Here is a 14,848-nt window from a genome sequence, read left to right on the forward strand (position 1 = left end):
GAGGAAAAATTAGAAAAAAGAGGTATTTTTAACTTGTGAGTGGATGATCGGATCTTAATGAATTTTAATATTTAAAAGGAACTTGTGTCTCAGTGCTCTTATTTTAAATACCGACCAACAATAAGCCTCTGATTTTTCTTTTAAATTAATCTATTGATTCTTACAATTTTGCTAGAGCTCATGTCATATGAGCTCTTGGCTCTTACGACCTCGTCACAAGTGCCATATGAGCTCTTAGCTCTTGTTTTATTCCTTCTTTCTCAGAAGATTTTCAACTTAGTCTCTTGGTTTTTGCCACTTCATGGTGTGAAAACTGCTGCTAGAAATAGATAGGTTGCAACTTCTGCCGTATTGTCTTCTAGTATATTTAAATGTGTGCTTGCATCGTGCCTGCGTCCCCTTAAAAGTTCTGTTTCTTACGGTAATATTGGTTTGTCTTCTGTTGCATATGCAGACGACCTTCTTCTTGTTGCCTGGACTCGCCGTGGATTGCTTTCCAATTTTACTATATTAATCAATGAGCTATCTAATTGGACTGTCAGTGAATGCGTCTAAATTCGAGTTTATTTGTTTTAACAGCCCTTATGCGGTCGCTCCATTCGTTGCTGGGACTGCAATTCAGACATGTTCTTCTTTAGTTAGTTGGCTTGGTCTGTGTTTCGGTCCAACACTTTCCACTACCTTTTCATCCCTAGTGAATCAAGCCGTGAAAAACCTACGCGTCGCTTACGGAAAAACATCCCCAAACAAAAGCCGTTACAACGGCAACGGTTTGTGCATGATTTATAACGCTCATTGCGCCCCTGTGCTTTTGTTTTTATCAGGCATGGCTCATCTGTTTCTTAAGAAAAATCCCCATATTCTACGTGCGGCTTATTTCAAATATTGCAAAATCCTCATCCGGCTTCCTAGATGGCACCAGAACAGAAAAATAATTGCTCGATTTGATTTAATAGATATGTCTTCTTGGATTCGGTCTTCCAGTGATGATTTATGTAAAGAGACTATCTAATTTATTCACTTTTACGACCCTCTACAGCCTTTTTCCCATATTGATACTGGTTAATTAGTCCATGTTTTCTTTTATTAGTTTGAATTTTTTTTTTGTTTATCGTTTTTGTTTTTGTTTATTTATAATACTCCGTACTTTGTGTTTTTTTATAACTTTTACGGATAATAAAGTTCATTTATCGATTCATTCATTCATTCTCCAGTTTGACCAGCCGTATAGAATGCGTGTGAATCAGCGGGCTTGCTGCAGGCCCGTGATTTTATAATATATGTTTGTAGGAAGTTTTACCGACCATCTGAATTGACTACACACCATGCGGCTTGCTTGAGTGAAAACCAGCCAAAGGATATAGATGCCACACATTTTCATAGCGTGTCTGAAATTTAACTTGAAAACTTGAGGCAGTTTCCTTGTAAAGGTGCCGAGGGCGAGACATGCCATCAATTGGTTTTTTTATTTTTGATTATTGAGCTTTAATATCTCTTATTAAAAAAGTCTGCAACTGACTCACTTGGCTCCTTACTTTTAAATTTGATTTATTTTGTTGCGAAGGTTTTTACTTATTGAATCAGAGAATGAACTACTTTATTGCCTTTTATCCGTTTTAAAGCCAATCCAAAGTTTATTTTTCTATTTTCAATGTTTTTTCCACCATTCCGACATGTTTCAGAATAACCCTGTATTTTTTCAACCGTGCCAGATTTGACTGAACACTAATCGCCAGAAGTTCAACTCTATGTGCACTGTATTAATCCTGTCATGTGATCTATCTGATCCAATCAGAAGTTTTTTGACTGCACTTAATTGTTTTGATAGTCTTTATCTTTCAAGCCGTTGTGTTGAAAATTGGTTCAGATTATTTCTTGGACTTCGTTGGGTGTCTACCAGCCAAACAAGGGAAAAAAATATTTTCAATATATTTTTTATCATTCTCACACGTTTCAGAATAACCGTGTATTTTTTCAAACGTGTCAGATTTGACTGAACACTAATCACCAGAAGTTCAACTCTACGTGCAGTGTGTTAATCCTGTCATGTGATCTGTCTGACCCAATCAGGAGTTTTTTGACTGCACTTAATTGTTTTGATAGTCTTTTCCTTTCAAGCCGTTGTGTTTAAAATCGGTTAAGATTATTTTCTTGGACTTCATTGGGTGTGTACCAGCCGAACAAGGGAAACGGTTAAAAACGATAAAACGTAAATTCTGGTTCTTGATTAAGATTTCCAAGAGAGGAAGGACAGGGGACATTTTATAGGCAAGGGAAGGGGCTAAGAAGCCTTCAGAATGGCTTTAAAAAAAGGTAGCATGGGCTTTATATCAGAAATATATATATATATATATATATATATATATATATATATATATATATATATATATATATATATATATATATATATATATATATATATATAGAATAAATACTTGAAGTAGTACTTGAAGTATTACTTAAGTACAATTTTGGCAAGTACTTGATATTTGATACTTAAGTAAGAATTTGGAAGGTACTTATTACTTGATATTTAAGTAAAAAAACAATGAGTACTTAATACTTGATACTTAAGTAAAAATTTGGAGTACTTGTTGCAGCACTGATATATATATATATATATATATATATGTGGGAATTTATCCCACATATATATGTATAGATGTATATTTTTGCTTGCTGTTTTGTCACAAAAAGTTGAATTGATTGTTCATTTTCTACATTCTCAGCTGACATTTTATTATCAGGTGACAAATTATAATTGAACACGGAAATGACTGTGACATTCACGCTATACCGTATAGTTTGATCCGAATGCTAAAGAATTTTTCTTAATCAATATTTCTGTACCATTTTAATTTCAATGGATTTATTAGAACTTTAACCCTCACCAGATTTTAAATTAAATTTACGACCATTTCTACTACCTACTTACGACACAACTGTTGAGGTTCCTTTTAAATTGCAGGTATTTCTTTGTTCCCAAGTTTATCGAAGTAACCTATTATCCCCCCCCCCTCAAAGAAAATCCTGGATTCACCCCTACCCAAGACCGGATTAGAGATGATTTCAATGTTGTTTCTTTCTATTGCAGGGAATAATTTTTTTCGTAATCTTTGGCAATATTTTGGTTTATCAGTACTTAAAGATAAAAAGATGGTTCTGTTAGCTATTAGCAACGTTCTCGATGTCATTGGAGTGAACATCGTTTCTGCTCTTATAATTGACTTAGCTGTTTCTAAGGTAAGGATTTTTTGTTCATATTTTTTTAATCCTTTATTTTTTTCATTTTCCTATTTAAATTAGATATTTGCATTAATTTCAATCATGTTTTTCAATTTTATTAAGTAGTTTGCATGCCATTGTTGTCACCTATAACTACTTTAGCACAATTATAGCTACTTTATTAATTACATTACAGGCTTTATTAATTATATTACTATTAATTACAGGCTTCTATATATGGATTCTCATCGTCCCTTGTGTTCTATTACAGTTTTTTCAAAGATATTTGATTATTAAAGCAAGTCCGATTTCTAACAATGATATCTACTAAGCTTCAAAGTTTTAGTTTTTTTTTTTTTTTCCTTTTTAGTTTTTTTTTAGTTGTTTACCTTTTTTTAGTGCCAGGAATAAGAATAGCCTCCCCCTCGGAAGGCCCTGTCAAGATTGTGGCCTCTATTACGTTTTCCATTGTTTTTTTTTTTTACGGCAAGTTGCGTGCCATTGTAAAGCTTTGGTGGGTTAATATTTCGCAACAGTATTATTGGTACGCCTATTTTTAGTTGTAGCACGTGTGGTGGAAACCCTGGGAGATCCAGGGAATTTAAAAATTCTGATGGATAGTTGACCGTTTCATTTGATTCCAGAACTGTGTCGACTGACTTGTAAATGACTGCCTGGTCTCGAATCTTTGTCAGAATAATATTCTTGATTTCGTGGACGTCTTTGTTCTTGGCTGCCAGAATTGCTCGTTCACTTAGCCATTTATGATTTTTATAATTGGTTAGAATATTCGGAAATACATTTTAATCCAAATCATTCCTTGACGTCACTAAATTACAGAATTCAGGAGGCAGTTGTATACGCCCTGAAATTGAGTCTACTGAAAACATTCTGTTTCCAATTGCCAATTGATCTGAAAATGTTTCACCAGAGTGATCATTTTTTAATCGGACACGCATATTTATAGTTAATTTTAAGGTATTTACGTGTTCCCATCAATAAGAATATTTTAGGCAAGCATTTATTTCATCCGCAGGTGTCGATCTAGGAATAAAAGGTGATGTTTGCCTGAAATTTCCCGTAAGCAATATTAATGTGCTGCTAAAGGGTTTTGAATTTCCTCGCAAATCTTGCAATGATCGCTCGAGAGCCTCGAGCGTTTTTTTTGTGCGCCATTGTGCACTCTTCCCATACAATAAGTTTGCATTGCTGCAATATTTTACCCTTCCCAGAGGATTTGGAAATGTTGCACGTAGGAGTTTCTGTAGATTGCATATTCAGAGGCAATTTCAAAGTGGAATGAGCAGTTTTACCACCAGGCAGCAACGTTGCGGCTATTCCGGACGACGCAAGGGCCAACACTATGTCATTTTTGGATCGAATTGATGCCAGAAGCAATCTAATTAGAAACGTTTTACCAGTACCTCCTGTTGCATCCAAGACGAAGATTTCTCCAACTTTCTCCAACAATGTATTATCTGATCATAAATGCCTTTTTGTTCAGACGTTAACTTAGAAATATTTGTTTGCACATATGACAAAAGATCAATCGTGTTGTAACTTTGTTCACGATCCAATTCTACACATGTAGAAATAGCAGCAGTACGATTAGGTGAAGGCATTCCCAAAAGCTTGAGAAGTTTGTGTACCATAGATAAGCACAAATCTTCAATCATAACTAAAGTCTAGTTATAAATTTATGTTGTAAATTCCAAGGTCATATCTGACCTCTCTAACCTTATTCGGTGGAGTATATCCTCGGACAGTTTCGATTTGTATTTCTCCCATTACGCTGTAGGAGATGAAGGAGAGTAAGTTGTCAATATGATTCCAAACAATGCACGAATTTGACTTGGAGTTGACGTTTCACATGCGTCATTGATGCAATTATCCCAGTGTTGGTTGTTTTCCAATGAATTCAGAGTTTGGCATGCACTACGATAAGTGTCATGTATAGTCTCATTTACAGTTCTCAAATGCTCAAAGGACTTCGGGCCGGATTAACATTAAACAATAGCAGGCGAAGAAATAAGCATTCATCTTGATTGGGGTGAATAGTGTAGATTCTTCATATCGTGGTTTTTTGAAGATGTTAGGTTGGCCGTCGACTGACTCACCCCGTTTTTGGCGTTCAAATGATTTTTTGTTAGCATTGCACGTGTAATACGTAGGCACTTCAGAATACAGCAGTTTTTTTTTGCAAAAGAATCAGTTTGACATAACGCGAAGAAAGCAGTTAACGTTGTATCCGGTGGATTCAGGGCTCTTTGTTGCAAGTTGGATTCCTAAAAATAAACACGTTGACCATTCTGTAAATATACCGCTAATTGAACAACAGCTGGACTTCGTTCATGTATCGGAAATGAAAGAATTCACCACACAGCTTCATTACTTCTTATGTATCTCCCAGTCTGATACTGTACGACATCATTGATATCACCGATATCGCACTGCAAGCCAAAAACTGCCATGTCGCTGCCTTTGTTGACGTATTTACACATGTAGTTGAATGCCTTTACGGAATTACAATATTCCACGTTTTGGTGCGTATTGTATGTTGTCTATAATAAAGGTGAATATGGAACGATCCACTGGTTATCTACTTTGATGTAACGGTTACGCGTCTTTTTGATTGCTGATTTTTCGCCATCTTTGGTAGACCTTCTTTTATATAAAGGGTATCGATCATTGCCTGTAATTGTGTTAGGTACTAAAAGTCGAGGGTATTACTTTATGTACCTTCCTCTGTCCATTCAAGGTGAATTTTCATTCAGTTCACCGCAACTTCCACGGATCATATTTTTTACCACAATGTCATGTAAGCCCCTATCGACATCTACATCAGGTATTTTAGCGGAAATCACGTCGTCAATTTCATTAGAAGAAATTTTATCAAATAACCATGTTAGTATATGTGCGTGTGGCAATCCTCGCTTTTGCCATTCCACTGAGTACAGCCAGCATCGCACTGGCCCAAACACTTTAAGTTTTACTATGAAATTTATCAGTGATTTCAACTTTTGCCGGAAGACACGGGCCGTAATGTCATGTCAATGAACCGGCGATTGTCCAGGAAGTAAAAGTTGCTGTATCTCGTCCCAAGATGGATTACATGTAAATGTAATAAATAAATCTGGACGACCATAGAGACGAACATACGCAATGGCATCTTGAGCATACTCATGCATATGACGCGGACTGCCAGCACATGACGAAGGTAAAATCGTTACTCTTCCAATGCTAGTGGTTTTACCGTTATTTACAACTGCATCTCGTAAATGAATGTATTGTTTAGAGCGGAGCTTGGACTGATTCTGATGGATCAATAGCAAACGTTCTGATTCAATCTTTGCATACATATCGACAATGTATTGGTGAAACAATTGACGGCATTTAAAAAAATGATTCTCTTCTTCCTGACGAATCATTATTCTGTAGCCATAATAGTTCATTGCGCTGCATTTCTTATCAATTTCTTTTTTAATGGCTGAATTTATCAATTTTATATTAAAGTGATAGCCGTCGGCTCCATCCCAAAAAATTATAGGATATTTTAGGGCATCGTAATATCGATTAGTTTCAGCAACTCTTATCAACCGATTGTTTTGCCTATAAAGAATAATATCTCGCGGTAAGAACTCATCACCGACCATAACGATTGCCACTTCGTTGATAGTTGGAGCATTGTATCTTTGCATATGTTCAGCAGTAGACGTTTTGTCAGCGGAAATAACAATTTTATGTGTATCAGTAGGCATCAAGTCAATTGCTGTTTTGAACAGATACCCTAAATTATTATTATGGATGCAAGATGTTGCAACTGGAAAACGATATTCCTATCAACGCCAGGAGAAATTCCACAACGTGCATTCAATTTAGCATTGCTATCACTAATGAAGTATAGTTGCAAAAATTTGTGATGCTCTCCTGAGAATGGTAGAAGAGAGCCTCCTCTATGAAAAATTTGCCCTTTTAGTTTGAAAGTAGGCATACAAGGACCTTGATCTTCAATTTGGGCACCAAACGACGTCATTTGGAAACATGAATTATATTTCCTGATGTTTGAAAAAATGAGCTTGGAAGGGGGCCTAGTCGCCCTCGAAATTTTTGCTCACTTTAAAAGGTCACTACACCTTTTAATTATCGTTAGAATGGGCTCTCTCATGATATTCTAGGACCACTGGGTCGATGCGATCACCTCTGGGGAAAAAATACACGCACATCCATAATCTTTTTTAATGGTAAAAAACACAACATTCCACATTTTTGCAGATAGGAGCTTGAAACCTGTAAAGCAGGGTTCTCTGATGTGCTTTATCCGATGGTGTGATTTTCATTGACATTCTATGGCTTCTAGGCGGCTTCTGTTTTTCCCTTTTTTTAAAAATAAGTCAAATTTTCTCAGGTTCGTAACTTTTGATGGGCAAGACTAAACGTAATGAAAATTATATATTTGAAATCAGCATAAAAATTTCATTCTTTTTATGTGTATATTGATTTGTTTTTTAGATTTTCGGTTACTATTGAGTCTGTTCGCTCCTAACTACAGTTCGTTCAAAGATAAATTTTAGTATAAATCCTACAATAGCAGAATAAACAGCCGAGGAAGGTGCTCAAAGAGTTAATGCCGAAAGGCTTGCAGCTAATAGATAAAGTAAGAAAAAAAAGCGTGCCGAGGAATCACAAGAACAGCGTGAAAACAGGCCAGTCTATGATCTGCTTGAGCAGATGTGTGCAAATCGGGACTATGTCTAAAATTTTTCCCTATTGCAAGGCCATGAAATTTAATGGTGAAACAATAAGAATGTGTTGCGCCTCAGGAAAAGTTAAACTTCCTCAACTGGCAGCACCACCAGAGCCATTGAAGACTTTATGACGTTACAGACCGGAACACCGGGACACAAATGAAGACCGGGACACAGGGAATATAAATGACGACCGGGACGCAGGGATATAAATGCAACCGGGACACAGGGACACAACTACAACGGGGAAGCCGGGGGAGGGGGCAGGGGGGATATATAAATGACGACGGGGACACAGGGAATATTCGATTAGCAATCACCATCAACAAAGCTCAAGGGCAATCATTAGAAAAATGCGATATAGATCTGAATACGGATTGTTTTTCCCATGGACAATTATATGTTGCATGTTCAAGAGTCGGTAAACCTGACAATCTCTTTATATGCACAGACAATGGGACAGCGAAGAATGTTGTATATTCGCAAGTTTTACATAGTTAAAAACATGTATATATTTATCTATATTCACATGTGGGACACAGGGACATAACTACAATGGCGCGTAACTAATATGGCGCGTAACGACTTACGCGCGGGGGGGGGGGGGGTTGGGGGGATGCGGAAGCGCCACACCAACAGCTAGTTATATATAAAAAAAATTTACTCTGGAACGAATCAACAAAACCGTTCTACTAGACTTTGCGACTATTTTTATTGTTTTTCAGCAACCCAAGAGATGCCTAATGTAGGGTTCGCAATTTTCGTCTTGGCTTATTAGTGTATTTCTGTGCCAGGGGCTTCACCTGGTAAATATTTTGCGAAATAGAAAAAGAGCGAACGTTTTTTTGACTGGTCTGATTTTCTGAAAAGAATTTCAGATGCCACAATGTATAGGATATGGGGTGAGAATGTGTAGTGAATAGCTAGATATATTTTGCTTATATGTTTTAAATATTATATCTATTTTATATAATAAAAAAATTATATTAAATTGGAGAAGCCAAATAACGAAGCTAAATTTTATTTTATATTTACATTTCATATATCATCTATTTTTTTTAACCCAATTTGCTCTTTCCTGTGATTTTCAAATTCCCGAGAAATTCAGGCGGGTTCTCATAGTTGCACTGTTATAACTAGGGGGACACCTAGCGTCTATTCTAGGACGTCCCACTGTCCTAGAAACAACTTATTTGTTTTAAAAGTTAAAAAAGCTGAACCTAGAAAGTTATGATAGTGACTACTATCAGGACTAGCTCGGAATTTTTCAAGAATTCGCAGTGTCCCCAAAAGGAAATTAGGTTCATCAATAGTCACAAAAAATAACCATCGTAATAACATGAATAGACCCAAAATGTAAATTGTCAATATCTGGATTGTCAATATACTGGAGAGTTCAAGTTTCTTTTTGGGGAAATTCGGGAAAACCCTAAAAATATTTAGCTGGTCCAAAAAATTGTCACTATTACATCTAGAGGAACACCTTACACCCCTTCTAGGACATACCATTGCCCTAGAAACAGATATTTATTCTATAAGTTAAAACAGCTGAACCCTGAAAATCATAATAGTGACAACCATCAGGACTAGCCTCGAATTTATTGAAAATTCGCATTGTCCCCAAAAGGAAATTGGGTTAATCATTATGTCTCAAAAATTAACGATCGTAATAACATGAATGAAGACAAAATATAAATTGTTGACTTCTTGAATGATACTGCAGTACCCAACATTCGGAAAAACCCTGAAAAATTTGGGGTTAGTTCTGATAGTTGTCACTAGTGTAAATTTCACATTTCAGCTCTATTATAATTTATAAAATAAATAGTTTTTTTTCTAAGAAAGTAGAATGTCTTAGAAGGGACGCAAGGGGCTCCCCTAGATTTTGATAAATACATTTTTTTTCCACTGAGAAAGTTAAGAAAAAAAAGCAAAATTGCTCTACGATTTAAAAAATAAACTTTTTGTGGGGTTTTGCATTGATAAATGCCTTTTTTGTGTATTTCCATTGAAAATTATTTTAAAAGATAAATTTTACGTAATAAAAATACACAAATATAGAAGTTTGTTACGTAAGTTAATTCGTAAGGTACGTTTGTTTATTAATAACAAAAACGTTTGTAAAAAAAATACGATATATACTATAAATACTAATATATACAAAATCTAATTGCATTTTTAAGTAACAAAAATTGGAGGGCAACCAGGCCTCCTCCCCCCTTTTGTTTATCAAATCGTCGTATCAAAACTATGAGAAAGCCACTTGGCAAAAAAAAAATTAATATGCAAATTTCTATTTAATTACTCATGTGCGGTGAGCCAAAATCAAAACATGCATTAACTGAAAAACGTTCAGAAATTAAATATAAAAAAAAACAAGTTTTTTTTTTTAACTGCAAGCACGGAGTGACATTAAAACTCAAAACGAACAGAAATTATTCCGTATATGAAAGGGGTTGTCTCATCCGTAACGCCTCGCTCTTTGAGCCAAGTTTTTTTTATTGTTTCAAAAAGTAGAGTTGTTACAGAGTCAAACTTTAGCGTAAAGAGTGGCACTAAGTTAGATATAGTTTAGTTCTGATGGTGCATTTAGGAAATAAACTCAGATGAAATATGTCAGGTACTATGAGCTCACCATAGGAGCTTACCCATGTTTTTTTTTTTGGTTTTTGTTTTGTTTTTCAAAAATAGGTTTGTCAAAATCTAAGGAGGGTAATTTTGGTTATATTTTAATGAAAATACCAAAGCAATATTTTTTTAATTTACGCAGGTGATTGCTTATAGCCCCACCCCAATTAGTTCTCTGGGTTTTCATTCCTTTCATTTGGAGAAATCAACAGATGGCTTAAGTAGAATAACTTACACAAGAATTTACTCATAACTATCTATTTTATTTGTGTGTAAGTGGTTTTTAAGCTCTGATTACATGTTTAGAAAATGAACTCACATGAAATATGTGAAGCAGGAAAAATCATTTAATTTTACTAATCAACTTTCAGGGTATTGACTCTACAGCAGCTAGTGGCTTATCAACCTTCATTACCTTAGGAAATATAATAGGAAGTTATATGATTGGCCATTTGAAAGAAATGGCCAACATCATCAACATCATCCGGTTGACAGCTATTTGTAGGGTCTTGAGTGTCATATTCATTTTCTGGTGTCTCTACATAAATATCTATTCCGGAATGAAAACACTTGCTATCCTTTTTGGAATTTTTTCAGGTAAACTTGCTTTTTTATGTTTCTTCCTCAATTAGAGTTGAAAGGATGCCAGGGGTGATGGTGGTGGCGAGGTGCCATGGTGATACCAGGCTGCCTATATTTATGGCACTTGGTATTAACCAAGCGACATATAGCAATCGCAAATTCCGTCGGTCTGTGTGTCTGTCGGTCCCGGTTTTGCTACTTTAGGCACTTCCAGGTAAGCTAAGACGATGAAATTTGGCAAGCGTATCAGGGACCGGACCAGATTAAATTAAAAAATAGTCAATATCCCGATTTGACCATCTGGGGGGGGGGGAGAGTGGGGGCCGGTTAATTCGGAAAAAAATAGAAAAAAATGAAGTATTTTTAACTTATGAGCCGGTGATGGGATCTTGATGAAATTCGATGTTTGGAATGATATTGTGTGTCAGAGCTCTTACTTTAAATCCTGACCGGATCTGATGACATTGGGGGGAGTTGGAGGGGGGTAACCTAAAATCTTGGAAAACACTTTGAGTGGAGGGATCGAGATGAAACTTGGTGAGAAAAATAAGCAGAAGACCTAGATACGTTATTGACATAATCGGAACGGATTTGTTCTTTTTGGGGGAGTTTGGGGGGTGGTAATTCCGAAAAATAGAAAAAAATAAGGTATTTTTAACTTACGAAGGAGTGATCGGATCTTAATGAAATTTGAAGTTTGGAAGGATATCGTGTCTTAGAGCTCTTATTTTAAATTCTGACTGGATCTGGTGACATTGGGGGGAATTGAGGGGGGCCTAAAATCTTGGAAAACACTTAGAGTGGAGGGATCCGGATGAAACTTGGTGGGGAAAATTAGCAAAAGTCCTAGATACGTGATTGACATAACCGGAACGGATCTGCTCTCTTTGGGGGAGTTGGAGGGGGGTTAATTCTAAACAAATTAGAAAAATGAGGTATTTTTAACTTAAGAAGGAGTGGTCGGATCTTAATGAAATTTGATGTTTGGAAGGATATCGGGTTTCAGAGCTCTTATATTAAATCTCGACCTTATCCGAAGAAGGGGAATTTGGGGGAAAGGGGCGGAACCTAAAATCATGGAAAATGCTTAGAGTGGAGGGATCGGGATGAAACTTGGTGGGAAAAATTAGCACATGTCTTAGATACGGGATTGACATAACCGGAACGGATTTGCTCTCTTTGGAGGAGCTGAGGGGGGGGGTTCTAAAAATTAGCAAAAATGAGGTATTTTTAACTTGCGAAAGAGTGATCATATCTTTATGAAATTTCATATTTAGAAGGACCTCGAAACTCAGATCTCTTATTTTTTATTCTGACCAGATGCAGTGTCATTAGGGGGGAGGGGGGGGGGGCGAAAATTTTCGAAAACGCTTATAGCGGAGAGATCAGGATGAAACTTGGTGGACAGAATAAGCCGAAGTCCAAGATAGGTGACTGACATAACCGGACCGGATCCACTATCTTTGGTGAAGTAGGTGGTGGGGTTCAGTGCTTTGGTGAGTTTGGTGCTTCTGGACGTGCTAGGACGATGAAAATTGGTAGGCATGTCAGGGAGCTGTACAAATTGACTCGATAAAGTCGTTTCCCCCGATTCGAACATCTGGGGGGCTGAAGGGAGAGGAAAAATTTGAAAAATTGAGGTATTTTTAACTTGCGAGTGGGAGATCGGATCTAAATGAATTTTGATATTTAGCTTGACCTCGTGACCCAGACCTCTTATTTTAAATCCCGACCGTCATTAAGCCTCTCATTTTCCTTTTAAAGCAATCTATTGATTCTTAGAATTTTGCTAGAGCTCATACCATATGAGCTCTTAGCTCTTGGCTCTTCCGACCTCGTCACAAGTGCCATATGAGCTCTTAGCTCTTGTTATATTACTCAGGTAGTATTTGCTAGCTGTATAGACTTTATTTATAATCTTTTTTTTTCTTATATAAAAATCTGGTTGTTGTTGAATTTTTATATATAACCTGACTGTGTCTGGTATTTTTTGACCACATAAAAAATATATAATTTTTTTTTTAAATAAATAATTTTTTATCGTGTATGCTACATTGCCAAGAGCTTCACAGTCTTCGGTCCATCTTTTTCAGATGATGTCATATTCTAATATAGTGATGTCATATTCTAATGCTTGGACGTGGTAATTGACCTTGTGTCATTTGTATTTGAAATTAATTAAATGAAAAATATATTTTTCTAATTAACTGAATCGAAACGCAAGTAATTATGATACATCTGTGTAGTACGTGACAATAACTATACGTTGCCGTCTTACATACTGCTGTCATAAGTGCTCGTGACACCAGTAAATACCCAAAAGGTGAGCTTTAATAATAGTTTTTAAATGATTTTTATTGTTTTCAGTTGAAAATTTGTGAATTATTCATGTTTTGATCCTGGAATATTGTGCAGATACAACAGTGTCAATTCACTCAAATGTAGGGTGGGGGGATGTATTTATAAAACATAAGGCACAATTTTTGTTTTTCCTATGAAAATACTAAAAATTGGTGAATTAGAGATAAGTTACTGAAGATTGTAGATGTGACTTTCGAAAAAAAGTAGGTACAAAGAGATTTAGGAAAACTTTAATTAAACCCCTTTATAGGAAAGGTTGCAAGAGTGAGTGTAATAATTACAGAGGCATCAGTTTGATTTCTATAAGAAGGAAAGTGCTTATCATGATGATATTTATTAGATAGTGTAGATTAAGTTTTTAAAGAAAAACAGTATGATTTTAGAAAAGGCAGACGATGCTTCAACCAAATTAATAATTTCCACCAAATTAATAGTAGCAAGTATGTCTCCTTCGTGTCTAATAATACGATAAACATTTTTTATGGCACTTGGTATTAACCAAGTGACATATAGCAATCGCAAATTCTGTCGGTCTGTCTGTTGGTCCCAGTTTTGCTACTTTAGGCACAGGTAAGCCTAAGACGATGAAGCTTTAGCTTCCAGGTAAGCTAGGACGATGAAATTTGGCAGGCGTATCAGGGACCATGTAAAATTAGAAAAAATGAGGTATTTTTAACTTACGAACGGGTGATCGGATCTCAATGAAATTAGATATTTAGAAGGATATCGTGTCTCAGAGCTCTTATTTTAAATCCTGACTTGATCTGCTGACATTGGGGGGGGGAGTTGGGAGGGGGAAACCTAAAATCTTGGAAAACACTTAGAGTGGAGGGAACGGGATGAAACTTGGTGGGAAAAATAAGCACAAGTCCTAGATACATGATTGATATAATCAGAATGGATCCACTCTCTTGGGGGTAGTTGGAGGAGGGGGTTAATTTTGAAAAATTAGAAAAAATGAGGTATTTTTAACTTACGAACGCGTGATCGCATCTCATTGAAATTTGATATTTAGAAGGATATCGTGTCTCAAAGCTCTTATTTTAAATTCCGACCGGATCTGGTGACATTGGGTGGAGTTTGGGGTGGGGGAACCTAAAATCATGGAAAACGCATAGATTTGAGGGATCGGGATGAAACTTGATGGGAAAAATAAGCAGAAGTCTTAGATACGTGATTTACATAATTGGAACGGATTCGCTCTATGGGGGGGGGGGGGTAATTATGAAAATATGAAAAAATGACGTATTTTTAACTTACGAAGGAGTGATCTTCATGAAACTTCATATTTAGAAGGACCTCGTAAC

The 14,848-nt window shown here is 36.1% G+C and overlaps 1 protein-coding gene across 3 annotated transcripts in view; it reads left to right on the forward strand.

The window, feature by feature from the left end:
- The window catches only part of LOC136028695 (uncharacterized), a 105,379-nt gene that overhangs the window by 81,952 nt on the left and 8,579 nt on the right, over positions 1–14,848 (forward strand). For 2 of the 3 annotated variants that reach the window (XM_065706524.1, XM_065706525.1), the window contains exons 14-15: positions 3,095–3,243; positions 10,970–11,195. In XM_065706524.1, the coding sequence (XP_065562596.1) occupies positions 3,095–3,243; positions 10,970–11,195 (375 nt within the window). Of the gene's footprint in view, positions 1–3,094; positions 3,244–10,969; positions 11,512–14,848 lie in introns of those variants that run through there. The other variant, XM_065706526.1, reaches the window with a different exon arrangement.

Source organism: Artemia franciscana, chromosome 7 (assembly GCF_032884065.1).
Source record: "Artemia franciscana chromosome 7, ASM3288406v1, whole genome shotgun sequence".
Taxonomy (NCBI): domain Eukaryota; kingdom Metazoa; phylum Arthropoda; class Branchiopoda; order Anostraca; family Artemiidae; genus Artemia; species Artemia franciscana.